Here is a 26,201-nt window from a genome sequence, read left to right as displayed (position 1 = left end):
TAGATTTAGGCACTGCCTAAAAGCGGAGCCAGCAATGTTTTTCCATTCTAAACTAGGGGTATGTCCCCATCAACCCCCTTCCCCCAATCCCGACAAAGCCAAACTTCAGGAAGGACATAACAACAGGATACTACACTTTGATTTTGCTTCAGGTATCCCATCTCCCTAAATTTAACCCTATCTAAATGCATAAAAATACATGGCTTATAACTTTTCCTATTATTACAAAATTATTTCCTCCCATTTCCCCCAGTAGAGAATACCCAGAACAATGACACTATTAGTAATTTTTATTGACATTACTCAGGATACTATTTGCATATAAAGATTGATCATTTGAACTCTTACGTAGACTTGTACTTGATAGACTGATACAGAAAATATATTTATAATTTGCCATATAATAAGATCTTGCTAAATTGGGCCCTATTTATCTATATCATGTTTCTTTTTTTTTAGTATACTTTAGATAATCTAAAAAGATTTTTTTTTCAGAAAAAGGGACCCTCAAGTTTATTTGCCCCTTGAATAAATGAGAGAAAAGTTAATATTATATATAGCTTTCAAACTCTCCTGAAAAAAAAACATGACAGAGTTTAGGAATTCAGTATTACAGCAGATGGTGCTAAGCATAATTTTGGCTACCTTGAAGCAAGGGGTAATGTTAGGCTATAAATATGGTGGTATGGACCGAGGTGCTGTGGCTGGATATGGTTGCACTTGGTAATAGTATGATTGGTATGATTATAGATTTGTAAAGAGTGCTTTTAGGCACTGCCTAAAAGCGGAGCCAGCAATGTTTTCCCATTCTAAACTAGGGTATGTCCCCATCAAACCCCCTCCCCCAACCCCAACACAGACCAAACTTCAGGAGGGACATAACAACAGGATACTACACTTTGATTTTGCTTCAGGTATCCTATCTCCCTAAAATCAACCCTATCTAAATGCATAAAAATACATGGCTTATAACTTTTTCTATTATTATAAAATTATTTCCTCCCATTCTCCCCAAGAGAATACCCAGAACAATGACACTATTTGTAATTTTTATTGACATTACTCAGGATAATATTTGCATAAAAGAGGGATTATTTTAACTCTTACGTAGAATTGTACTTGATAGACAACTGATACAGAAAAAAAATATTTATAATTTGCCATATTAATAGGTCTTGTTTCATTTATTTAGTATACTTCAGATAATCTACAAAGATTTTTTTTCAGAAAAAGGGCCCCTTAAAGTTTATGTGCCCCTTGAATAAATGAGAGAAAAGTTGATATTATATATAGCTTTCAAACTCTACTGAAAAAAAAAAAACATGACAGAGTTTAGGCATTCAGTATTACAGCAGATTGTGCTAAGCATAATTACGTTTTGGTCGAATGAACCAATTTCATATAAATCATATAAATTGCTTAAAACACCCATCCCTGTTTTACAGTGTAGACTAAGCTAAGAAAGCTGCTAAGAAAAGCAATAGCACGCACTACGCTGAAAAGTTCAAGGCTCTAAGGATGGAATGCAAAACTTTAATCAATACAAAACTCAAGGAATCTCGCAAGACATTAGGGGACCCCAAGCGCTTTTGGAGCTTCTTCAGGAACAAGACTCTATATACTCTATAACTCTATACTACTCTATAAGTCGGACTCTATACCTGCGTCAGTGTCATATGAAACAGCTAACTACACTGAAGGTATAGATAAAGCGGAGGCGTGTAATACACTCTTCTATTCTACCTTCAACGTTGACTTCAATGATTCTCCGGACGTTTCAGACTCCGCTGATCCACACATTCCAGTCCTTGACTCGCTCTCTCTTACTGTAGAGGAGGTGTTTGAGGTCTTGTCTGTTTTGGACTCTAATAAAGCCCCCGGGCCTGATGGTATCCCGACTCTCGTCCTGAAGAACTGCGCTAGAGAACTTGCACCATCCATCTGTATGACGTTTAACCTGTCTCTAGCTTCTTGAAGGGTCCCAACGGAATGGAAAGTCGCCCTGGTGGTTCCAGTTCACAAAAAAGAAAAAAAAAACTTGTGACTAACTACAGTCCAATATCACTACTGTGCGTAATCTCCAAGGTGCTAGAACGCTGTGTCTACAAATATTTAAAGGAACACCTCTCTGACCTTCTGGAGGACTCGCAACACGGTTTCCTCCAGGGCCACTCCACAGTTACGTAGCTGCTGGCCTTCTACCATCAGATAGGGCAGGCCCTGGACCGCGGTCTCCAGTCTGACATTTGTTTCTTGATCTTGCGAAAGCGTTCGATAGCGTTTCCCATCAGAGACTTCTATGGAAGCTCTCACGCTATGGTATTTCGGGTAACTTACTCCAGAGGCTCAACAGTTACCTGATCGGACGAGGCCAAAGGTGCGTAGTCCATGGTTAAACTTTAAGCCGATATACCGTCCCTTCTGGGATGCCCAAGGGAAGCATTCTGGGCCCACTGTTGTTCCTCGCGTAAATCAATGATCTACCTACTGTTGCAGAAACCCCATTGCTCTGTTCGCTGATGACTCCAAATGCTACAACACTGTCACCACCGTGCAAGACTGTGTCTCGCTGCAAGAGAATCTTAACGCCATCCACAGTGACGCCTGGAGGCTAAAGTTCAACGCAGAGAAGTGCGAGATCCTCACTATAACTGGCAAGCATGCTCCTGTCTTCCTAAACAAACTTAATACAAACTCCCTAAAACATGTAAATAAGGTTAAGGATCTTGGTATCACTGTTACTAGTGACCTCAAGTGGGAATCCCACATTCGCAACCTCACAGCAAAGGGTTTTAGAACACTAGGATTTCTACGCCGCCATTGTTTAGATACATCTAGCGAGAACCACAAGCGCACTCTCTACCTAAAGTTTGTACGGCCATATGTAGGTTATGCTAGTGAAATATGGGCACCAGAGAACTAAAATGTACTTAAAGGTTACAAAGAATTGCAACTAGATTTAGTTTAAATACCAGTATACAGGACTCTATCCCATAGAAGGAACGGATAAGTAATCTGAATCTAAGTAATCCAAGATATTCTAAGTAATCTAAGTAACCTGCTACCACTATCCTACTTGCATGAGATGAAGGACATCTTCTTTTATTACAAATAACGTAAAGGTTTTTACACTTTTAACATAGAATCGTTTGCCAAATCTAAGTCAACTAGACTAACCCGTCACAGCTCTACACTCGACCTCTCTGTTCCTAAATGTCGCACTAAACTTTTTCAATCAAGCCACTTTAATCATATCAATAAACTGTGGAATAATCTATATACGTCTACTCGCTCTGCTAGCTCACTTAACCAGTTTATATTCTGTTAAACTCGCCACTACTTATCCTCGTTTACTAACAGGTAACGAAACTGATAACCCTAACACCTGGAAATCCATTTGCTCCCAGTACTACTCTTTCCTTAATCTTACTGTTTCTTCTGCTCGTAACTGCTGCTACTAATGTCAATTTTATCACAATTTTATATTATTATTGTTACAAATCATATATTGTACATAGTTGTTAATATTTTACCTATCAATATCCTTATTTTATATATTTGCTCACATCATAGTTTGGTTAATAGTTTTAGATTTAGATTAGATTAGTTATTAATTATGTATATATTTTTGGCTTAGTCGAAAGGGTGTACTTTATGTGGAGCCAAGTACTGTTGAGTTTTTCCCACCATTTATATTTAGTTAGTACGATTTAGTCTTTTTTTTTAACGTTGAAACGTTGAAAGTTAAATAAATAAATAAATAAATAAACAAATAAAAAATAAATAAATAAATAAATAAATAAATAAATAAATAAATAAATAATAAATAAATAAATAAATAAATAAATAAATAAATGAATGAATGAATGAATGAATGAATGAATGAATGAATGAATGAATGAATGAATGAATGAATGAATGAATGAATGAATGAATGAATTGGTGTTGAACACACACTCTTTAACTGGTCATCTCTAAACATTTTTATTATATTTGGGGAAGTTGGGGGGGAGGGGGGGGCTGTCCCCAGTACCCCACCTCCTAATAATATGTCCCTTTTTTAGTTTTGCTAACTTGCATTTTTTGGGGGCATATCACGAAAATTTAGCCAAAAATTGTCGTTTTTCCCAGACGCGTACACTTCCATATAAGGAAACTAATACATTCCTTATTTGGAAAACCTGCACGATTCTTGTCATTTTTAGGGCTGCCGTACCGCAGGTGCTTCGTAAACATTATGACTTGTAATCAGAAGAGAAATACAATGACTGTGTCCTCGGTACCAGTCCCTCAAAACGTCAACGTTTTCTTTATATGTGGAGTGAGGGGGTTCCTTGGCATATACCAAGCCACGCTACTCATCATAAATCCCGATAATAGTTTCTCTTATTATTAGCCAAAAATGCATATTGTTCTCTGGACATTTTCTCGTTAATCTCAACGGAACGAATTAACACGTTCGTAATTCCCGCGCTCCGAGTTCAAGCGCTGACATTGGTGCGCGTTTAATCACCCTTATAGGAGATGCACCGATCCGTGCCATAACTACCTGTCAATCATTTTTATGATTGACAGCAAATGAAGAAAATGCTTGACTGAACATGGCCTTACTTTTCGCTTGAGACATTTGGCGGCGCAGTCCGAGTAAGGCATTGCAAAGCAACGAAATAAAGTAATGTATACGGGGTGTGGTCATTCGAGGACTTGGGAAGGAGGGGTGGAATGCCAATTATTGCTTTATAATGAAGAGCTTATCCCTAATCTATTGCCGCTATTACTGCAATCACTTATCGTTATCAAATTAATAGGGCATCAAGGGTTCAATGGAACGTGCCAAGTAAGATGCGCCAAGCAAAGTGTTACAATCAAGCAACGTCAAGTAGGACCACACACAGCACTATGGTCATAATGACACAGCAGACAACAACCTTCGCTACATTGTATACATGATCGGGCTATGATATACCCTTGTCTTATAATAAACTAACTCAACGCTCATGGAGAAGTTCCAATCTCTTCTATTTCTGCTAGCAAAGAAATGAGTGAACAGGATATTGGTATGGTCTGTCTTGCGATGCCTGTTGTAGCTGCTGTTGTCAGTTTTCCACGGTGGGCTAATAAGTGGTCAAAATCGGCGCTTTCGTATTCTCGCGAGCCCGCAAAAACCAGCGGTTATCCATCCAAAAACACTCGGAATTAAAAATGGCGGCAAAGGCTGTTCGAAGGAGTCTTGTCAAAATTATTGGATTTAGAAAGGAAAACAACTAATAGTGGAAGATAAAAAACAAAGCAGCAAAAAATTGAGCTTCTATGACAAGCTTGAGTCTCTCTGAAAAAATAATTTTGTCGGGGTTCGAGAAGAGCGACGCATATTTTCTTACCAATCTGTTGTCAAGGCTGCACAAGAGAAGTTGCAATGTGATTGTTTCTCTAGGAACGAAAATTGAGGCCCAATGGGACAGATCCCCGAGGAAGGAGTCTCTGGAAGATTTCCTTAGAAGGATAAAGTCTGTGAGCATTTCAATTTTTTTTTATTATTATTCTATCGTTTTTTAAAGCATTTATGCTCTGTGGATTCTAGCTTCAATTTTTACCAAAAGGTCCATGGTGATATTTGTAATAGAATACCTGTTATTTATTAAATAATATGTCTTACATGATGTTTTTTTTGCTAATTGATCTACATGTAACTGTTTTCCAAACATCGGTACTGTATATTTCAAACCCCTTAACATATTTTAATAACAACCTTGTACTATACAATTCGAGCATCACTCCCCTTTGAACAATTTATAAAATGCTAAATTCCTATCTCAAGCATCTCATTATGACTGGGCAAGAAAGTAATTTTTATCTTGCCTTTATCTTTTCTCTAAAAATATATTCCTAAGCAAAAATAGTAGTATTAGAATTGTCTTTTAAATCCACTTACTCTTTTGCAGCTTGAAGCAGTCATAAAAATCCTTGATACATGAGTCCACCTTTTTCATGAAATCCTTCCAAGCTACTTGGCTTGTACTGGTGTATTTCATTAACAACTGTACAAGGGTTTAGAATACCTGTTATTGTCTGAGTGTAATCTATGATTTCTCTATTTTTATTATTCTGGATTGCTTTTACTTAAAAAAGCTTTATTTTTACTTGCTATTCCAAGTCCTTGTTAGCCGTCTTTCTCTTCTATGCCTTATCTTGTGAATCCCATAAAAGGTGATAACTCTAGTTCATGATACCCAAAGAACTATATCAACCAAAATATATTCAACTATATCAATTAAAAAATTATATGCCCCTAGATTTTCCGAGTATTTATTAATTAAGAGTTGTGAGACTTGATTGATAGTTATTGGTGCCCTATACAGTGAGTACAGGAGAGCTTGCTTTAATTTTACAGCAGCAAAACTTTATTATTGAGTTATTTATCAATAAAAGAAGAGTTAGAAACGAAACTTCTATCACTAAGAGCAATAGAAAGCAAGGTAAAAACAAACTTAGTGTAAACTAATCCTCTTTTGAATCCTGGGGGTTTTTGTTTACCCGACTCTCAAAATCATAAGAAGGAACCACAAATTACCAAAAAGTGATAGAGGATGGCATAGCCACAGGTGAACATAGTTTTCCTTACATGTCCTAAAATCATTTTTGGTTTGTTATGAACAAACACATCATTTACATAACCATTGATGCAATGTCAAAGTATTTTGTGCAGCTGTCCTTACTGTCAGACTAGGCTAAGACTAAGGACCGCTGTGGTAGAGACCATAGTCTAGTGGAAATAGAAACAGAATCTTTGAGACTGAGGAGGTGTTAAAGTGCTTCAAGAAACTGATGACAATTTTTTAGGATGTTCCTGATAACGTAAGTGATGCCTGTCCTTTTTGTTTTTGTCTACACATTAGTCTACTCAACTGATTTGACAAATTCCTAGTCTAGCTTCTAGAGCAGCTGTGCAGTAGCTGCTACCAAGTACTCATATATTTTTTTATGAAAAGGAATCTTTTTAGCTAAAGAGGGGGAGGTCAAGCATGCCTACCTGCCAAGTTCCCCATACAGTAGGTCACTCAAGAAATAGGAGCAATGTAAAGGGCACCCTTTTTCCATATGTGAAGGCACTAATACAAATAAAATAGAGGTTGGACCTGTCACATTCCAAAAGTTAAATTAAAACCTAAGGAAAAACCTACAAGCAAGTGTCATCCAGCCTTCAGATGATATTCTACAACTACATTCTGTGAAGGCTCCAGCCCTAAGAGCAAACTCAATCCAGGAATATCGTTTGTTTTGAATTAGTTGTGCTGATTTAGGATGGAAGAGTTAACAAGAACATAGCTTAAGTAAACAAATTTCCCTCTGTTCAGGTTTTAGCGGGTGAAGTACAAAAAAAACACTCTCAAATAACAAAATAAGAATTTATGAATATATGAGATAGAGTGGGCCTACGGTTGAACAATTGGGAACCACGGCAAAGTGGACTGAGAATTACGCTTGCTCTGACTTTGAAAGCTAATAACTTCACAAAAACCAAACTAAAGTCGATGGATTTTATAGAACGTTTACTTGAATCTATATTAAACATTTTGTTCTTTCAGGATTTTTAAATCAATGAAAATCAAAAAAGAAAATTGTACTCATTCAATCCTTGCGGATTCGTCCTGACATCACATCTTCGAGAAACGCTGGACGCGCGTGAAAATTTCTCCCTTCAAAGCAGAGATTAACAGTCGCCATTTTGTCCTTTGGCTGAGAAATTTCCGGAAAGACAGATCAATAGTTACTCGATCCTCTGTCGAAATACTATCGGCCTAAAATCTCATTTAGATATCAAATCGATACTCATTCGCTCGATCCCCGTTACACGCTCGAACCATCTCATTTTTCGACTAGATGCGAAATAGAGAACCTCACAAAAACTTTAATAACTTGAAAAGCTTTAGGTTAGACGAGCTGATTTTCAAGACATATACACAGAGAAGCATAACAAAGAAAATGTTCATGAAAGTTTTGTTTGTTCGTCTGATTTGATAGGTTATTTTCTCGTGTTTTTACAGAGGACGCTCGAGTAGATATCCCACTCGCCAGAAAATTCTGATCGATTGACAATCATACGCTCGAGAGTTTTGTCAGTTTCTGAAAAACAGAGGACTTACGGGAAAAAAAAGAGGTTCTCATGAGAAAGACAATGAAATTTCCTTTTGAATCCTGGATTTTTATTAACATCAGATACAATATTTGTGCTGCTTTGGTGGTCTGATTTCAGCGCTCGCGCCAATCGGCAGTGCATTGTTTACAGAACGCGCCTTTGGTTACCGTGGAAGCGAAATGCATTCGAAAGTGGGGAAATCTGCCGTCATTTGAAAGCGCCGATTTCGGGATAAGATTATAAATGACCTTGTCATGCTTAGGAAACAAGGCCACTAATAAGGCCCATTAGTATTAAGCTGCTGTCTAAACAGAACAATTAGCTCATAACTATACTACTGATAACTATAACTATACACCAGGTCTTCCTATGTACGAAATTATCAGGAACAATGTCTATAACCTTGCCTTTCAATCTTTTGCACTGCCAAGATGTACAGTGAAGAAACAGGCAGTTATTCACGTTTTAAAAGGGTGCGTTATGAACCTGATGGATAGCAGGTTGAAGGGTCCATGTTACCCCTTTTTTATCAAAGATCTTTGACTTATTTCCAACATTAATTCTGCACGGTGTCTAGTATTCCGTGTATTACGTGCAGAAGAGCACACGCCCCCAAGGCCTTTACCTGATATGCGTCAGCAGAGGTTAATTAAATTGCCATGTGGCGCCTTATGACGATAAGTGTAACAGTCACAGGGCTACTTGACGATAAATGTGTTTCAGTCACAGGGCTTCTTTCTCGGACTCACGTGTAGTTGCCAGTGCTGAAAACTTAAGACTAGTTCCAGTACTGCGCGGTTAAACTATACTTTTTGTTTTTAAATGGCGGCGTTTTACCGGCAAACTGTCACATTTTGGCGAATGCTACACCAAACTTAGGCTATAATTTTCTTTATGACTCCCTCATTTACAAACAAATCTGTCATCTTTTGTACATGGTTTTAAATGCTGTACAGTTAGTCAAAACAGCGACTAAAGTCAGCCTTTCCTACCTTCACTCGATCGATTCAACACTACGATTGTGTTTGTTTTTGCCATAACACGCGCATGCGCATACGTTATTCAGCACCGTCCGTGTAGTTGAGTCTTGTGCTGGGGCTAGCTCTGTACCTATACGCCACGTGTTTCTTTGGCCACCTTACCTGTTTCTGTGGTTAAACTGAGTTGATACTGGATGTTGTATGTATTACCACTAAGTAAAATATGAAGATGGTTCAGTATTTGATTTGGACCAAAGATCCGTGCGCTAGGAATTATGGAAAATTAAGTATACCGCCACGAGCTAGGACGAGCTACCTCAGAGAAAAAGGGCCGATCTATGGGAACGAATTCCCCTTGTGGGAATTTACTGTTTATTTTTATTCTTGAGCTAGGAATGTCGTTCACATAAATTATTTAAATATTACATATATATACACATATACATATATAATATTACATATATATATTATTTACATATTCTGCCCTCACACGTTCAATCGCTCATTTCTTCCCCCTTTGTGCGTTTTTACTATTTCACGTAAGTACGGAGGCGTGGTCGCTACACTTTAAACTCGCTTGGTATATATTATCTATTCAAGTACCTTTCCTAAAATGTAAAAACCAAGCTTATAATTGGTAGTCGTCCTAGAGCCGTTCACCCCAAATAAACAGTAGTATACCCGAAAATGTCAAGATCTGGGTCCTTGAGATCCTAAACCGTTAGATTCCAGCGTGGTGCACATTACTTATTGATGACTTGCAAGAAACTGTTATACGCCAGACGAATTTGTATCTCTCAGACCCACAGGGACACAGGTAGGTGTAGTCTTAATGTATTTTCTTTCCTTTATGTCAAGTCTTCCTTTTTTTATCTAGTCTTTCTGTAAGCCATGCCCCCCCCCCCCCCCACACCTTATATTTGGATCAGTCACATGTTTATTGGGGCCGCAAGTTATTAAATTTTTATATAAGCTTTAATGTGCTACCCATATCATTATTATTGTATTATCACTGTCAGTCCCCAGTTTATTTTACGGGGAAGACAATGCAGGGGAACTACTCTTGATTTGACTTGGAGAAAACGGTGTATTGTTCATAACTCTGGGTAACTCTGCTGCCCTTTTTTCTTTTTCAGCCATGGAGTCTCTCGTCGGCTTATTAATAGCGACACTACTCATCTATATCGCCAATGGTAACTCACATTCCACAAATTTGTCGAAGAAAGCATCATAAGTGTAAAACTGTCCCTTAGAACCTGTAAAAAATCAAGACAATGCTTTTTCTAAATAAAAAGGGGGAGAAAGTGGGTGAAGGGGGCTTTCGCAAACCACCAATCGCTCCCAAACGCGTTATACAGAAGCCCACGCCCACTGCAGTTGGATAGAGGGAATGACATAAAGAACTCCTTGTTTTCAGGTGCATCTATCTATGAGGACGAGGTAGACTGGAATGCGTATGAAGTGACTTATCCAAGGAGAGCGGACTCTTTGAGTGCGGACGGGGGTGATGCAGGGCTATCCACAAGGACAAAGGTCAGACGTGTTATAGTAGAAAGACAACAGGCAACCTGAAGAAAAACTAGATGGTCGTGGTGTAGACAAGCTATAAATCAACACAATGTTGAAAAAGTATGCTAAGTCAGCCGCCATTCTCTCTTCAGCAAAACGCCAAATGAGAGAAATCACCATTTTCCATCGGCTGATTAGGGGTAACTAAGTCAAATGGCTTTTTCGAGACAACTACAAATAACTATTTTTCCAATATGGAATGAAAAGAATAACAAAGGTCTCCCGGGTCGGGCTCCCTGTCCCAGGAGGTGAACAGTGAGGAGAACCTTCTATTTTTGTGCTCTTGTCAACCACACCTCACCAGTCAGTTTCAACAAATATTTGACTGTTGGAGGACAAACTATGAGAACGAATCTCAAAGTAACCTCCTAAAATTAAAATCTTATTAAAATCAAAATCTTTATTTACCACAGCATCCCAAAAAGGGACAATGGAAATAAATGCTCTCACGTGTACTTTGCAGGATGACAGAATATAGCGGCTGAGGCTTTTTGCAAGCCTTTTTTGTCAATAATTCAACCGTATTTGTTATTATATTTTAACCTGCATTATTTTCTAAATCGGCCATGAAGAGCAAGCGTCATATGTCGTGAACGCGTTCGGGAAAACCCACCACATCGACCTCAAGAAAAATCGGTCTGTTCTTTGTACCTTTTTATATTCTGTTAATATTTTATAATCGTATTCTGCTTACAGGTAATAAACACTACGTTTCTGTGAACCTGTGAAAAAAAAAAAGAAAACTACCTATCGTAGGAAAGTGGGGACAATTTTACCTCCTTTATTCACTTTTGGTTGATATTAGTTTGTTATTTTAGTGATCTGGTTTCCCCATCGTTCACCCTACGCTATTTCAAGAAGGATGGCACTGAAGTCCTCAAACAGGTGACGTGATCACGTGATGTCCTTGTCGATGCTCACTTAAAATGCGCACTGGTAGATGGCCTTTCTAGTATTCCTTTGTCAGACCCTACCTAATTCCTACGCCCTCAACATCTTGGTTTTTGCCACAGGTTTCCCCGGAGAAGTGTCATTATCATGGTCGTATCCGAGGAAATTCCGACTCTCTTGCTGTCATCAGCACTTACTCAGGTAAGTCTTTAATTAATTGTTAACTATCAATTGTGTACCTCTGCTTAGACTTAGCACCTATTTCGTCTTCCTGTTAACATCAAGTTATTTGATTCTTTGTTGTTATCATTGTGAAATACCTGGGCCTATTTTAAGATAAAATGTCCACAAATAAATTTGCGGTCGCGCGAACACGAGAATGTAGGACTGTTTCTTCAACTTTACAATTATCCCTAAGTGTACCCCTAGAGAAATTCATCTCTTTTTGAAGCATTATTATTGGCTGCTTACTCTTGCAAAGGCTTTATCGACGACGGAAAGTCCCGTTTCTACATTCAACCACATGACGACAAGGTAAGTCGATGCAGATAATCATCCCAGCCTTTCTAAAGAAACGCGTTTTTAGAAGGCCAATCACGCCGCTGTCTCACGCTCTTTCTCAATATAGAGTCAGGCATAGCATCCATTCCCATCGGCTAATTCAATCGAGTAACTAAAATAAGTTCAATCAAAACTTTTTAATAGAATACCAGTCTTCAAACGTGGATGGTTGTTATAAAGTTTTCTTGTTACTTTTGACATTCTTTAACAAATCTGGACATCTTGCTCATCTCATAAAATATGAGCATAACCACCAGTCGTGCGCGTACCAAAGCAAGATTATTATCCTTATCAAGGTACTGGTGCACACAAGGTGTACGCCGTGAAACCATTGGACCAACAGACCCCACGTGATTGCGGTAGGTCCTTTTTCCCAGTTCTGGAGAAATGGGTCTTTGGTAACTTCCATATGACTCAACACGGAACTAAGCAGAATTCACATAGAAACAGGAAATCGAGCCCGGAATCTAGTGTCGACGGGAACAGGCACTACAGAGCGACGCACTGCCAACTGCGTAACCAATTGCTCCTAGATAACAGTAACCTGATCCTTACACCGGTGTTAGGTACGTATTTGACCACTGATGAGACACGCTATGTTGAGCTTCTCTTTCTAGTGGACAATAAATTGGTACGTATTTGACCACTGATGATACACGCTATGTTGAGCTTCTCTTTCTAGTGGACAATAAATTGGTACGTATTTGACCACTGATGATACACGCTATGTTGAGCTTCTCTTTCTAGTGGACAATAAATTGGTACGTATTTGACCACTGATGATACACGCTATGTTGAGCTTCTCTTTCTAGTGGACAATAAATTGGTACGTATTTGACCACTGATGATACACGCTATGTTGAGCTTCTCTTTCTAGTGGACAATAAATTGGTACGTATTTGACCACTGATGAGGCACGCTTTATGTCGTCGATAGGTCCTCTTTGTAGTGGATGATAAAGCTTGTATAGACTTCACCACTGATGGAGACACGCTGTCGAGATCCTCGTTGTAGTGGATGATGCTTTCCTATACTGATGAGTCGCTTGATTGGCCATGCTTTGATCAAACATTTTTTCTAATAGTTAGTTGTTTTTGTTATTTTAAGTACAAGAATTATGGCAGCGATGTTAAAAAGATGACCCAGAAACTGATAACTCTGTCCAACGCTATCGACGCTGTAAGTAAGACAGGAATCTCAGTATTCCTTTTATTGGGGGCGCTATAACACTTTAAAAAGCAATATAAAATTTAATTAATAATTAAATAAATGAATAGATAAACAGATTAAATAAATTTATAAATATTAATTATGTGAGTATATACGGGAGCTCTGATTGGTTCGCTATCTCGGAATAATGGACAGTATTAACCGCTAAAAAGCCAGGGTGATGAGTCGATTTGTGTAAATATTATTAAAAACTCGCTTGTGCACCGGAAGTTATCGCTTCACACTATAACTGCATGCGCTGTCTCAGTTTATCTCTGGGACGGAGCTATGAATTGAATTCGAGAGCGCATGCCTGAGCGGAGCGGACGTATCTGCCCGAGCTCCATCTGAAACCCAATTTGTGGACTACACCGGCCACTCGCATTTACTAAGTCGTCACTCTAAGGTGTCTCCCCGTGTATAAGTGGATTTTAAGCCGAGAACTGGCACTCTACCGTCTAATATTACTTTCCGTCAGCTATGGAGGTTGTACCGGCCTTTCTGCTCTTGCTCTAGGCGCTGGTCATCTTTGAAGCCGCCCCAAGCTCTAGGGCAAGACCAATTTCTACCCAAGCAGGTCTGCTAGAGTAACTATATCTTCATGTTTGGTTTAAGAGAGTCTTTCATTTGGAAATCAGGGTATTTCTTTGTATCGTCTATTGTCAAACCATGTTATGGGCCGCTTAACAATCTTTACACGGTCTATCCCTGGTCACGGGCGCTCCACTTGTGGCGAGAAACACGGCAAGAAAAACACCATCTCTGTCCTCTGCGCAAACATAAACAGCATTAGAGGAAAACGGCTTGAGCTCCAGTCTCACCTAGAGACCGAAAAACCTGACGTTGTTGCCCTGCAGGAAACAAAGATTGACTCGCAAATCCTGGACACCGAACTCTTCCCCCCTGAACTGGGCTATTTTATATTTAGAAACGACAGAGTACTCGGCGGCGGAAGAGTTCTCCTGGCCATAAAATCAACGCTTAGTCCTATTCGATGTTATGTTGATACCAAGAACGCCGAAGGAGTCTGGGCCAAAGTGCATCATACAGAACTATCGGCCCTTCGCAACCAGCTCTGTAGGATCTGTGAGTTCCATCCACCAGACAACTCACCAGCCATCCACGTATTGGGCGAATTCAGCTTCAGGAATGTGGACTGGACTAACGTCACCAACAGGAATGGCGGGGAACTTTGCGAATCTTAGGGCCTGGTGCATAATAATGCGCGAGTTCTATATGGATCAGCTTGTCACCTTCCCCACCCGTGATGACAAAACACTGGACCTCTTGTTTACCAACCGACCTGGCCTTGCATCAAATATCTGTTCACCAGCCAAGTTCAGTGATCACGTCGCGATCGGTTACTCTATCACATGTTCCACTCCTCCCCTGCGGAAACCACGACGGAAGATCTACCTATACTCTAAAGGAGATTTTGACCGCATTCGCGCTGACATGTCCAAGCTCCAAGAAAGCTTCTCGCCTACCGGTTCAGAGACAAAATCCGCCGAGGTGGACCCTATTTAGAGACACTCTTCAAGACTCAATCGACAAGGCCATTCCATCCAAGTTTGTATCTGGTAGAACCAGTCTCCCCTGGTTAAACCCAACGTTGCGTCGGCTTGTCCGGAAGAAAAACCGACTCCATGCCAAGTTCAAGAAGACCGGGTGTTCCAGGGTGCGGGATAAATAGCGAAACATCAGAAGTGCCCTGCTCCAAGCGCGAAGCGGCTATATAAACAACATGATCGGCGATATAAAGTCCAATCCGAAGCCCTTCTGGCAGTTCATCAGATCCCCCCAAAAAGATGCCACCAGTAAAAGCAACGAATGGCCGGCTTGTGGAGTCCGACATTGGAAAGTCGGAAATGCTAAACCAGCACTTTCGGGGAAATTTCTGACTCGATACCATTACTCAAGCGCAGATTCCCCCAGATTCCAAGCATTGCCGTCACAGAGGAGGGAATTCGCAAGTTACTTGCAGGTCTCAAGTCATCAAAACCAGCTGGCCCTGATGGTTTCCATCCACGCGTGCTAAAGGAGTGTGCACCGGTGATCTCGCCAATATTAAAACAGATCTTCCAGAAGTCCCTGGCCGCCGGCAACCTGCCCCGGAGTGGCGCATTGCAAACATATGCCCTATAAACAAGAAAGGCGAGCGATCTCTTGCCTCCACCTATCGTCCAATTTCTCTTACTAGCGTTATTTGCAAGATACTAGAACACATTGTGTGCTTGCACATAAATCGACACCTAGAAGCTCACCAGATCTTATCTTATCGCCAGCATGCCTTCAGGAAAAAGCGCAGTTGTGTGACACAACTGTGTTTTGTCATAAACGACTGGGCCTCAGCCTTGGACCGTGGCTTCTAAACCGACGCCTTTGTGTTAGACTTTGCGAAAGCTTTTGACAGCGTCCCCCACTAACGGCTCAAGTCCAAACTATACAGCTATGGAATCGGTGGCCAAACCTTTAAATGGATTGATGCCTTTTTGTATGAGCAGTACCAGCGTGTTTGTGTCAATGGGGCAAAGTCAAGCTGCACGCGGGTTACATCAGGTGTGCTCCAAGGTACTGTCCTTGGCCTAGTCCTGTTTAACCTGTTTATAAATGACATACAAGAATCTGTACGGTCCGAGATCAGACTCTTTGCAGACGACTGTATTTGTTACCGCACTATTAGATCGCGAGAGGATTGCGAAGAGCTACAGCGAGACATATCGAGACTCGCGTCCTGGGCTGACCAGTGGTCCATGAGCTTCCAAGCAACCAAGTGCAACATGATCCGCATCTCAAGGAAGACCAGAAACAACATCAACCACCTGTACTATCTGGAAGGTGTGGCCCTGGACTTTGTTGAGGAAATAAAGTACCTCGGAGTCACAATAACAAGGGACCTCCGATGGAACAGACATGTTGCTGAAACAGTGAGCAAGGCAAACAAGATCCTAGGCCTACTTTGGCAGAACCTGCACTTTTGCGACACAAAAGCGAAGGAAGCAGCCTACGTTGGCCTCGTTAGGCCGCTGTTGGAATATGCAAGTGCTATCTGGGACCAGCATACCAGAAAGCTCATCGTCGAGATTGAGAAAGTCCAGAGGCGTGCAGCACGCTTTGTTACGGCAGACTTCTTCTCCTTCGAACCCGGCACAATGACGCGCCTCCTTTCCGAACTGGGTTGGCAGCCACTCGAAGACCGCAGGCGCACCTCATCATTGGTGCTCCTAAACAGTGGCCTAAATAATGCCTCTATCCTGCCACTCGAAGATCTGAGGAAACCGTCTCTCGCCTTGCCCCGCACTCAACACTCTGAATTCTATACTATTCCTAACGCTAGAACTGACATATATAAATATAGTTATTTTCCCCGTGCACTGAGACTGTGGAAGGTTGTTCCACAGTCAACAGAACAACCTTCCACAGTCTGTAATTGACATGAGAGGCTGCCCAGAGGCCTTCCACGCTGGACTTTAGACTCGGCACTGCGCTGCGCACTGACATTGTACAATAGGTTGCGCATTTTTTAAAATGAACTTATTAATCTAGATTCATTGTCTTTACGGAAAATCGGCTTCAAACTCTGTGTTTTCGACAATTTCCAGCCGAAATAATTTAGGCAACTTGACGCCGATTAGTTGCCTTTTGTTTTAATTTTATTCTGCACGTTCCAACATGCCGTACAGTTTAAGGCCGCATGCAAATTAGATATGCTGCTCTGAAAGTACTCGCATATTTATTTAGCAAGGTATGGGCATCGTTAATCTATTTAGCGAACTAATATCTTTATCTCCTGGATCTACAGATCTACAAACGCATCAACATTCGTATCGTGCTAGGCGCCGCGGAGATCTGGACTGACAGAAACAAAGTGAAGCGAAAGAGCGATGTCTCGTTTCCGCTACTTGAAGACTTGGAAAAATACAGAAAAGATATCTTACGCAAGAAATTTCCGACCCATGACAACGCACAGCTTCTTTGGTAAGAATGAGAGGTGATTTGACTTACTTTAGGGAGGGAAACTTTTGTATTTGGCTGGCTTAAGGCTGAGCCAGATATTTTGTCACCGCATTGTTTTGCATATTTCACTGGATTGGAGTTTATCGTGTTTGTCATCTTATGGCAAATTTTTATACTACAACCCCATCCTACCCTTCGCAGTTTTGAATTGTGGTTCGTTTTCTCTGTTGCCTAAGTTGCCTCCAATTCCGTTTTACCATAGTAATCACTGGGAATGCTATATACGATACGGTATTGGGTATTGTTTTTGACTGATGTTTTAACATGCATGATTCTGTTTTTTTCAGTAATGACGGATGGGACGACAGGACCGGGGGGCTTGCTGGCCTGTACCACATGTGTACACCTAAATCTTGCGCCATTGACGCGGTAGGGATTAGTTTTGTCGCCATTCAGGCGACGTTTCTTGTAGTGTTGCCTTGCACAATCAGCTTTGCCATTGTAATCCACCCCAATAGGCCATTCCTGCTATAATTTTGCGTGTGCATTACAATAGAAACTTACCTCAACTACCAAAATGCAGCGCTCTTATTTTTAGCTTGCACCAAACGAAGCGCGCGCTGCATGCCGGTAGTTGAGGGACAGTGCTGAAAAACGCAAGACTAGTTCCAGTACCGCAACCGAAATGCGGTAACGGGATTGCAGAAGAAGGAGAGGAATGCGACTGTGGCACCGAACAGGTCTGTCAGGCGGCACTGAAGCCTTCTGTCATTTTTTTTTGTAAAATAATAATAAAAAACGATGGTCATTGTGTTTAACCTAGAATTGTCAAGAGAAAGACCTATGCTGCGAACCGAAAATTTGCAAACTGAAGCCGGGATTGCAGTGTAGCGATCTCAACCACAGATGCTGCGCTAACTGCTTGGTGAGAATTCCCTCATCGTATAGCAGACCGTAGACCAATCGAGCTCACGTTTAGCTGAAATGTTCTCAAATACCAGCAAAATCATGAAGAATTAAAAAGTTTCAGCATTTATTGATCGGGTTAACGCTGGCATGGTGTGAATGGAATTTGGACCGCACTGTTGTCCCTTTACGGTGAAATCTGGACGGGTAGGTTCCATAGCCAAGCACTCTATATAATATATGCATACACTCTATGTTACTTTACGGTGAAATCTGGACGGGTAGGTGCCATAGCCAAGCACTCTATATAATATATGCATATACTCTATGTTCCTTTACGGTGAAATCTGGACGGGTAGATGCCATAGCCAAGCACTCTATATAATATATGCATATACTCTATGTTACTTTACGGTGAAATCTGGACGGGAAGGTGCCATAGCCAAGCACTCTATATAATATATGCATATACTCTATGTTCCTTTACGGTGAAATCTGGACGGGTAGATGCCATAGCCAAGCACTCTATATAATATATTCATATACTCTATGTTCCTTTACGGTGAAATCTGGACGGGAAGGTGCCATAGCCAAGCACTCTATATAATATATGCATATACTCTATGTTCCTTTACGGTGAAATCTGGACGGGTAGATGCCATAGCCAAGCACTCTATATAATATATGCATATACTCTATGTTCCTTTACGGTGAAATCTGGACGGGAAGGTGCCATAGCCAAGCACTCTATATAATATATGCATATACTCTATGTTCCTTTACGGTGAAATCTGGACGGGTAGATGCCATAGCCAAGCACTCTATATAATATATGCATACACTATGTTACTTTACGGTGAAATCTGGGCGGGTAGGTGCCATAGCCAAGCACTCTATATAATATATGCATACACTCTATGCACACTCACCATGGGAACCAACCTTAACTACCGGCATGCAGCGCGCGCTTTTTTTATGTAAGCTTAAAAAAGCGCGCGCTGCATTCTGGGAGTTGAGGTAGGTTTCTATGGTTATGCGGGCGCAAACATATAGCTGGAATGGCCTATTTAGCTCAAATAGGCATTAGCTCTAGTAACAGATCACTAAATTTATCTAGAAACATTTTTTCAATCCAATGACACTAATGCAAGTAATTAGTGTTCTTGCTGTTTAATTTTGTGATTTGCATTTCGAATGTCAACAAAAGGTGATGACAATATCGAGTGTTGCTCTCAGTGCACCAGACTGGGACTTTGTGAGCGGCTACTACCTCTATTACAGTACAGACGGAGAGTCTTGGAAGGCGTACATCGAACAGGATGAGCAGGCGAAACTAAATTCTACATTTCTCCATGAGATGAGCTTTTTATGTCTCTGTAACGAGGGTAGCAAAGATGCCACTGTAATTTTTAACCTCGCGTATGCATTGGATCAGTAGAAACATCGGGATTATATCCAACCTAAGACATTTCACCCCATTTTCAACTTTATCAAATATATATAGATCTTTAATTCAACCTTTGATTACATATGGTCTTGTAGCCTGGGGCCAGGCTGCACGTTCACATTTAGACAAAATTCTTGTTCTACAAAAAAAGGCAGTTCGCCTCATGAATTTCGCTCCCTTTCGTTCTCATGCTGTACCATATTTCATTCAATCTAATATCCTGCCAGTTAGTATGCTTTACTACAAATCTTTAGCTTCTCTAATGTTTGATGTCTATAATAATGCTGCTCCGCCTAACATTCTTAATCTTTTCACACGTCTTCATGAAATTAACCAATACAACACCCGTGGTTCGTCGGTCGGTAATTTTTATATCAAACAATCGAGACTTAACCAACAAAAATACTTTTTCTCAAGAATTGGAGCTCAAGTTTGGAATAGCCTGAACACCAACATCAGGAAATCGCCAAAATATGAATTTAAAAAAGAAGTCCAATCAATGCTTTTTCAAATGCTTGAGACTGAGGACAGTTATGCTGACATATATACGATACTCAATATTCAACAATAATCCTCCCAATTTTTCTTCTTTACTCTTTTCCTACTTTTCTTAATATGCAAACAAAAAATGTCTATAATTTAATACTTATTATGTATACTATAGTTCTTTTTACTATTTATGAAATCTAACGTCCTTCACACTGTCGGCCTAGACTAGCTAAGCTATTTGCCGACAGTGTGTTTATGTAAAATATTATTTGTAAAAGAAAATAAAAAAAACTGTTTTGTTCTGTTCTGTTCTGTTGGATTCCTATACCATTTTCTTGACAGTCGCATTGCTACATAGGAAGATGTACCGATACCTTGAACACGCAATGCACGGATCTCTGGGGATCAGGTAAGGTTATTTTTTTTGTTTAATACATATGCCCAAGAACAAATTCACAATTCCTGCTTACGATTTGCGTATTGGTCGAATAAGAGGCATACAAGAAGTGATACACATCTAAGCCAGGCGCGTACACAGGGGGGTGCGCAGGGTGCGCAGGGTGCGCAAAATCTGGGTCATATCTTATTAAGGAATCTTCAAATACCAGGATTTTTCCATAAGATCCTATGACTGCGAACCTCCCTCCTCCCCCTCCTCAGCCAATCCTGGGTAAGCGCCTTTAGTAATACGCATTCATTTTTTGTGAGTTTTTATTCCTGTTCTTGTGCTTTAGCTGCTCGCTCTGCAGACAAAGCCTGTTACGAAAAGTACAATAAGAAAGGGCGGAAATATGGCACGTGTGACCCATCGACATCTACACCATGTGCGCAAAGGTAGAACAGAGGATATGGCATGTGTGACCCATCGACTTCTATACCATGTGCGCAAAGGTAGGGCAGGGAATATGGCTCTTGCGACCCATCGACATCTACACCATGTGCTCAAAGGTGAGGACGTAATATAGCATTACGTTATTTTTAATTTTTGAGATTAGATCAGTGATAAAACGCGAGTGGCTAGCTTTTTTGACCTTTTAGTGACGTGTTGTGTGGCCAGCTTCAATGTCTGGACACTGTGAATTATAAGCCCGCAGTTATTGACTTTGGCAGCTGTTACCTCAGAAAATCAATAGGAAAAGGCGTAAAGTGCAGGTAAGAGAAGTATGGAGTTGTACCTTGATTTCAAACGAATGTGTGATTAAAATAACGAACAGCCTTTCTTAAGATCCAATCAGCTTCCATTTTCTGGCGCATCACTTCTACTTCTACTAAAAATAGAAATCAAAATTTCGCCAACACTCGCAAGCTCCTGCCAGCACCAGCCAGCACCTCCCAAGACGGTGTTCAAACTGAGCCAGCATTGCTGGACCAACGTCTGGCCAGCGTCCCGTCAGCAATTAAAGATCAAAGAGGCTGTAGCCAAACCAACCGCAATATATACTTGACAACAGACTAAAGGTTACGGTGTTTCTATATTCTTTTGCAGCGTGGCGAAATTAAAATCTGCTGACAACGTCGGTCTGGGCATGGTGCGAGACGGGACGACTTGCGGGTCTAACAAGGTTGCATAATACATGACATAAACACGGCTAGGCTTACTTAAAAGTGTGAATAGAATGGTAATTTTAAATTATTCATGAGTTGCTCGTTCTAGATTTGCATAAATAAGTGTGAGTCGCTGTCGTCTTTACGCCCAAAATCCTGTCCGTCGATTGGCGGGCTTTGGACCCTCCCCTAATTCAAAGAAAAAAAACAAAGATTGTCAGCCGTTTTCTCTACAAAGTGCGTCACATTTCCTATCACAAGGGTGCATTTAGTATTTTTTCTATTTCAATGTGTGTTAGCTGTCTTTTTACGAAGTACGTGGAATCTTTCTTGTTTATAAAAAGTGCGTTAGATTCATTAATACAGTTTGTTTAACTCTAGTAAAACTGTGATAACAAAGCTAAGCACGTTTATCAATAGTTGTTGGCATTTATTTGGGAGATGCTATTTTCATATGAAGACCTGTAAGGTCTGTCTGATTAACTGATTTTATTGGTTTCTCTCTCTGTTAAGTGTATTGATTAGATTTTAAATTACTTTTTTGTCTTACTCTCATCAATCACCTTTTATTTATTTTGTTGTGTAGTTTATTAGATTTACTACTTTTCTGAATAATGAGTTCTTATTGATTACGACCTCTAACAAATATTGATTGTACTTTTTAATTCTGGGCTTCGACTTCTTCATTGACATACGCGCATGTTTTAAAGGCTATGACCGCTGGTTTTGGTTCTTGACCATGTTCTTTTTGATGCTTGGAGCTCCTAAACTCGTTGGGCTTATTCCGACAAAATAACTCTCTTAATGCTTTTCTGAATTCAGGCATCCTCAGAGAGTAAACTACGACGTTTAGAAATGAGTTACTTAGTAAAAGAATGTCTAAAGAGAGTGATATTACATGTATTGACTTATTTTTAATGCACACATCACGGTGAAGAGTTGTTTTAAAAATCGTTGACGGCATCCATGTAACTAGCGAAGTCGCGATGAGAATAAATAGAGTAATCGACAGTTTTTTATTCTCGAATTGATTCTCGCTTGAGTTCATTGTTTTGCAGAAGACCCTTTTGATCCAGATTGCGAAGTACGAGATGATTATCAATCCGATCTCTAGTAAAATAGCAACCACATTCAAAATAAGTGTGGGTTTTTGATTCGATGTCAAATAAAATAACATCGTTAACCCAGACAAGATCATTGAGATAAGCCACGCGGACAGGATAACTGTAAAGTAGTGCTTCTTTTCGGTCTGTCTGTGTCGAAACGGACTTAGGATTGCAAACGCTCTTTCCATCGCAATAGTACTCAAGGACAACATAGATTGGGATGCAAACAAAAGATGTACTGAAAGAAGTGGGTGTATTTCCACATTTTGAATTTGACCAGGTTGTACCAGAGAATTAAAAGTTTCTTGCCGCACTTTCGTGTATCCAAGTCCCACAAGACCTGTCAGAAGGTCAGCCACTGTCAGGTTGACGAGAAGATACTTGGACTTCTTGAGTCGCAACTTCTTTCCAAGAAAAATCACCAAAGCCAGCGAGTTGGCAACGACGATTACCGAACACTCTAGTCCATATATTGCTTGAAACACTGTATTCAGTGTTTCACTGCCTGTTAGACAATGGGTCGTGTTATTCATGATTTGTGAAGTTGTGTGGAATACGGATTCTACTGATGCTGTGTGTAGTGACACCTGCACAGTTTTACAGTACTGTCGAAAACCAAAAACTATGCGTGTCAGCCGCCAATCAAATCCTAGAAACTAATATAAACTTTATTTTGTTACTGCTCCGCCTTTGGTTCTTCATTAGCGTGCGAAAGTGGTCTCTAAGAAATCACAAAGATGTGCTATCTGGGTGTATTCTGCGGGGGCTTTGTATTTCTCATTTCATTTCGCTTATTTCAAAATAGCAATTAAGATCTTTTGGCGCTCTTTTGAATTCAGGCATTCTCAGGGAAAAAACTATGACCTTAAAGATAAACAAGTTACTTCGCAATAAAACGTACGAAAGTGTATTCCGATCTCTATTTACACATATCCATCACGGATATTAAACAAGACATTAATAATTCCGTTCAGCATCCAAGTGACTAGTGACATAAAAGTGAGACTCTCTAGTCTCTTCCTCGACACGGCCCACGATGCCGCGATAGATGCGAAGTAAGGGAGAAGTAATTATTTATCGGGTGCATGGGGACCCTCCCTAATTCAAAGACAAAAAAAATGGCGACCCTTCACCCAAAAGGCGACCAATTAAAGATTTGTTGAAAAAGCAAATTAAGGTATCCTTAATTTTCTGTTTTTAGCGTCGTTTTTTTAGCCTGGATCAAGGGAACCATTTTGAGCCCCCTTATGCAGCCCCCCCCCCCCCCCCAACCCAGAAAAAGCTTTTCAGAATTGTCGACATTAAGTAGTATTTGATTCCTTAGGGACTAACGAACACTACCACACAATTCCCTAACCATATATCCACGGGAATTATTCAACAGTATGCCCCGACTAAATGCCATTCGTCAGCTTACAGAGTATGACAACATGACTACTATAACCCGAGCCCTAGAAAGTGCACAAATAGACTTTGGGGGATGTGTTTCTTTAATTAAAGGAAATGTCAGAACTAATTGTTTTTTTTTAATATTGCTTGTGTACATTGATCAAATGATAAGCGCCAGGATATGGTTTTATTACGATAAAACATAGTAATTAATATTTATATAGTAAAGTAATTCAAGCGGGACACAGAAACAAGTGAAAACGCCACGGCGAGTATGATATAAATAAGCTTGTTATTTTGCAGACATATCACAACCATCATTAGTGATCTCTGAGTGAGAAATTTGGGAGAGGAAAAAATATATATGTATATATAATCAATTATTTCTTTAGGGGCCTCCAATCATAAAATCGAAATTTGATTATGTTTATTCAGCTTTAGTGGGCTGTAGCTCCTGAATGACTTGTTATTTTTGGCGCTCGATTGGTCTGCAACTCGTGGTGACAAACTACGCTAACTCAGATTCGTTGAACTTTATTCAGCCTAAATGTCTCGCTATGGTGTCATTTCACCCCTTGGTCACTTCTTCTTTATTGACATAGCAGAGTGTTGTCTGTGGTATGACAGCCGCTTCTCCTTCTGCTTGTACTTGTCGCCCGGTGAGTGGTTCATTCCGACCACATAACTCCATCAGCGCTTTTCTAACTCTGGCATCCTTACAGAATAAACTACAACAACGTTTAAAAATGAATTACTGTTTGAGAGAAATTTTGAACAATACAATAGAATGTGTACTGACACTTGTTTCGCAAACATTATCAGGCTTTGCAAAAAAAAAAAAAAAAAATAAGTTCCAAATATTGTTGTGCAACCACGTTAAGAGATACGTCGCGATTGTAAAATACAGCGTTGTCGATAACTTTTTGTTCTCTTTTCGATTGTTGCTTTCATTGCTCATTGGATTGAAGAATACTCTTTTGATCCAGATTGCTAGGTAAGAGATGATGATCAATCCGATCTCAAGTGAAAAAAAAATAAAAAGAACAACGACAAGTCTCTTAAAATGAGTCATAAATGGAAACATTACATGGCGCAGAAAGGGTTATTGATATAGACCAAATCGCGGCGATGGATATAAAGTAGCATTTCGTTTCGGTCTGTATGTGACGAAACGGAGATGCTAAAAGCTCGTTCTAACGCTTTAACGCTTAAAGACATCATAGAATGGATTACAAATAGGTTAAACACCGAAGCTAACAGCAGCATTTCCCATGATATATTCTGCTGTATGTCGGGATCTACTTCCATTTACACCAGTTCCCAAAGCCCTACCAGAAGATCAGCCACTGTCATGTTGACGAGAAGATACTTGGACTTCTTGAGACGCAACTTCTTTCCAAGAAAAATCACCAAAGCCAGCGAGTTGGCAACGACGATGCACACTCTTTCGATTCCAAACAAAGTTTTTTTTATTACTCCACGTTAAGCTAATGCATCATATGGTCTTGTCTATTGACTTCAATATCCCAGTATTCAACCCTATTCAGACCGGGCTTTTTGTGGCTTCCTCTGACCGGGGGGGGGGGGGGGGGGGGGTGGGGCTCAACCGTAACCTTTGAACCATTGGGAGAGGAACAAAATGATATATTGTGTTGCCATAGCAACACAATATGACGTCATTATAACGTCTGTCGGGGATTAAAAGTTTATTAGTTTTACGTGACGCGAGAAGGAAATTACGTTAGGTGTTATTGTCCTATCTTATCAGGAAATTAAGTAGTGATTTAATCTTGTGAACGTGAATAGCACGATGAATCGTAGTAAGAAAGAAATGTAAACTATTCAGTAAATATCCGGTTGTGGGTAGATGAAAGAAAGCGCTGTATTGTCCATTGTTTGTAAGGGTGTAAAACTGGGGTATAAATAGGGAGAACATTGTATAGTTTAGTTGTTGATCGTATTGGATTGGGTTGATTGAATTTATTGTAAAACGTTGATCGTTGAGACTTGTATTA

The 26,201-nt window shown here is 40.1% G+C and overlaps 1 protein-coding gene, 2 long non-coding RNA genes and 1 other non-coding gene across 4 annotated transcripts; 3 read left to right on the top strand and 1 right to left on the bottom strand.

Annotated features, from left to right (window-relative positions):
• The first annotated feature begins 4,589 nt into the window (after positions 1 to 4,589).
• Positions 4,590 to 7,395, top strand: LOC116621095. The gene is made up of 3 exons (XR_007312390.1): positions 4,590 to 4,672; positions 4,809 to 6,855; positions 6,990 to 7,395. It is a non-coding gene; the product is annotated as an uncharacterized LOC116621095 (long non-coding RNA).
• Positions 7,396 to 10,977: 3,582 nt separating this feature from the next.
• On the top strand, positions 10,978 to 12,256 carry LOC116601950. The gene is made up of 4 exons (XR_004290221.2): positions 10,978 to 11,322; positions 11,505 to 11,571; positions 11,700 to 11,778; positions 12,059 to 12,256. It is a non-coding gene; the product is annotated as an uncharacterized LOC116601950 (long non-coding RNA).
• A 4,658-nt stretch (positions 12,257 to 16,914) lies between these two features.
• Positions 16,915 to 20,423, top strand: LOC5518268. Its single transcript, XR_007307162.1, has 3 exons — positions 16,915 to 17,325; positions 17,652 to 17,733; positions 19,418 to 20,423. It is a non-coding gene; the product is annotated as an uncharacterized LOC5518268 (transcript).
• Positions 20,424 to 22,241: 1,818 nt separating this feature from the next.
• LOC5518267 (tachykinin-like peptides receptor 86C) lies at positions 22,242 to 23,572 on the bottom strand. The gene has a single exon (XM_001638174.3). It carries the CDS (start codon positions 23,328 to 23,330, stop codon positions 22,353 to 22,355), a length of 978 nt encoding a protein of 325 aa, XP_001638224.1. The 5' UTR covers positions 23,331 to 23,572; the 3' UTR covers positions 22,242 to 22,352.
• Between the last annotated feature and the right edge of the window lie 2,629 nt (positions 23,573 to 26,201).

Source organism: Nematostella vectensis, chromosome 1 (assembly GCF_932526225.1).
Source record: "Nematostella vectensis chromosome 1, jaNemVect1.1, whole genome shotgun sequence".
Lineage (NCBI taxonomy): Eukaryota > Metazoa > Cnidaria > Anthozoa > Actiniaria > Edwardsiidae > Nematostella > Nematostella vectensis.
Note: the sequence above shows the minus strand (reverse complement) of the source record. Positions and strands in the feature narration are given on the sequence as shown.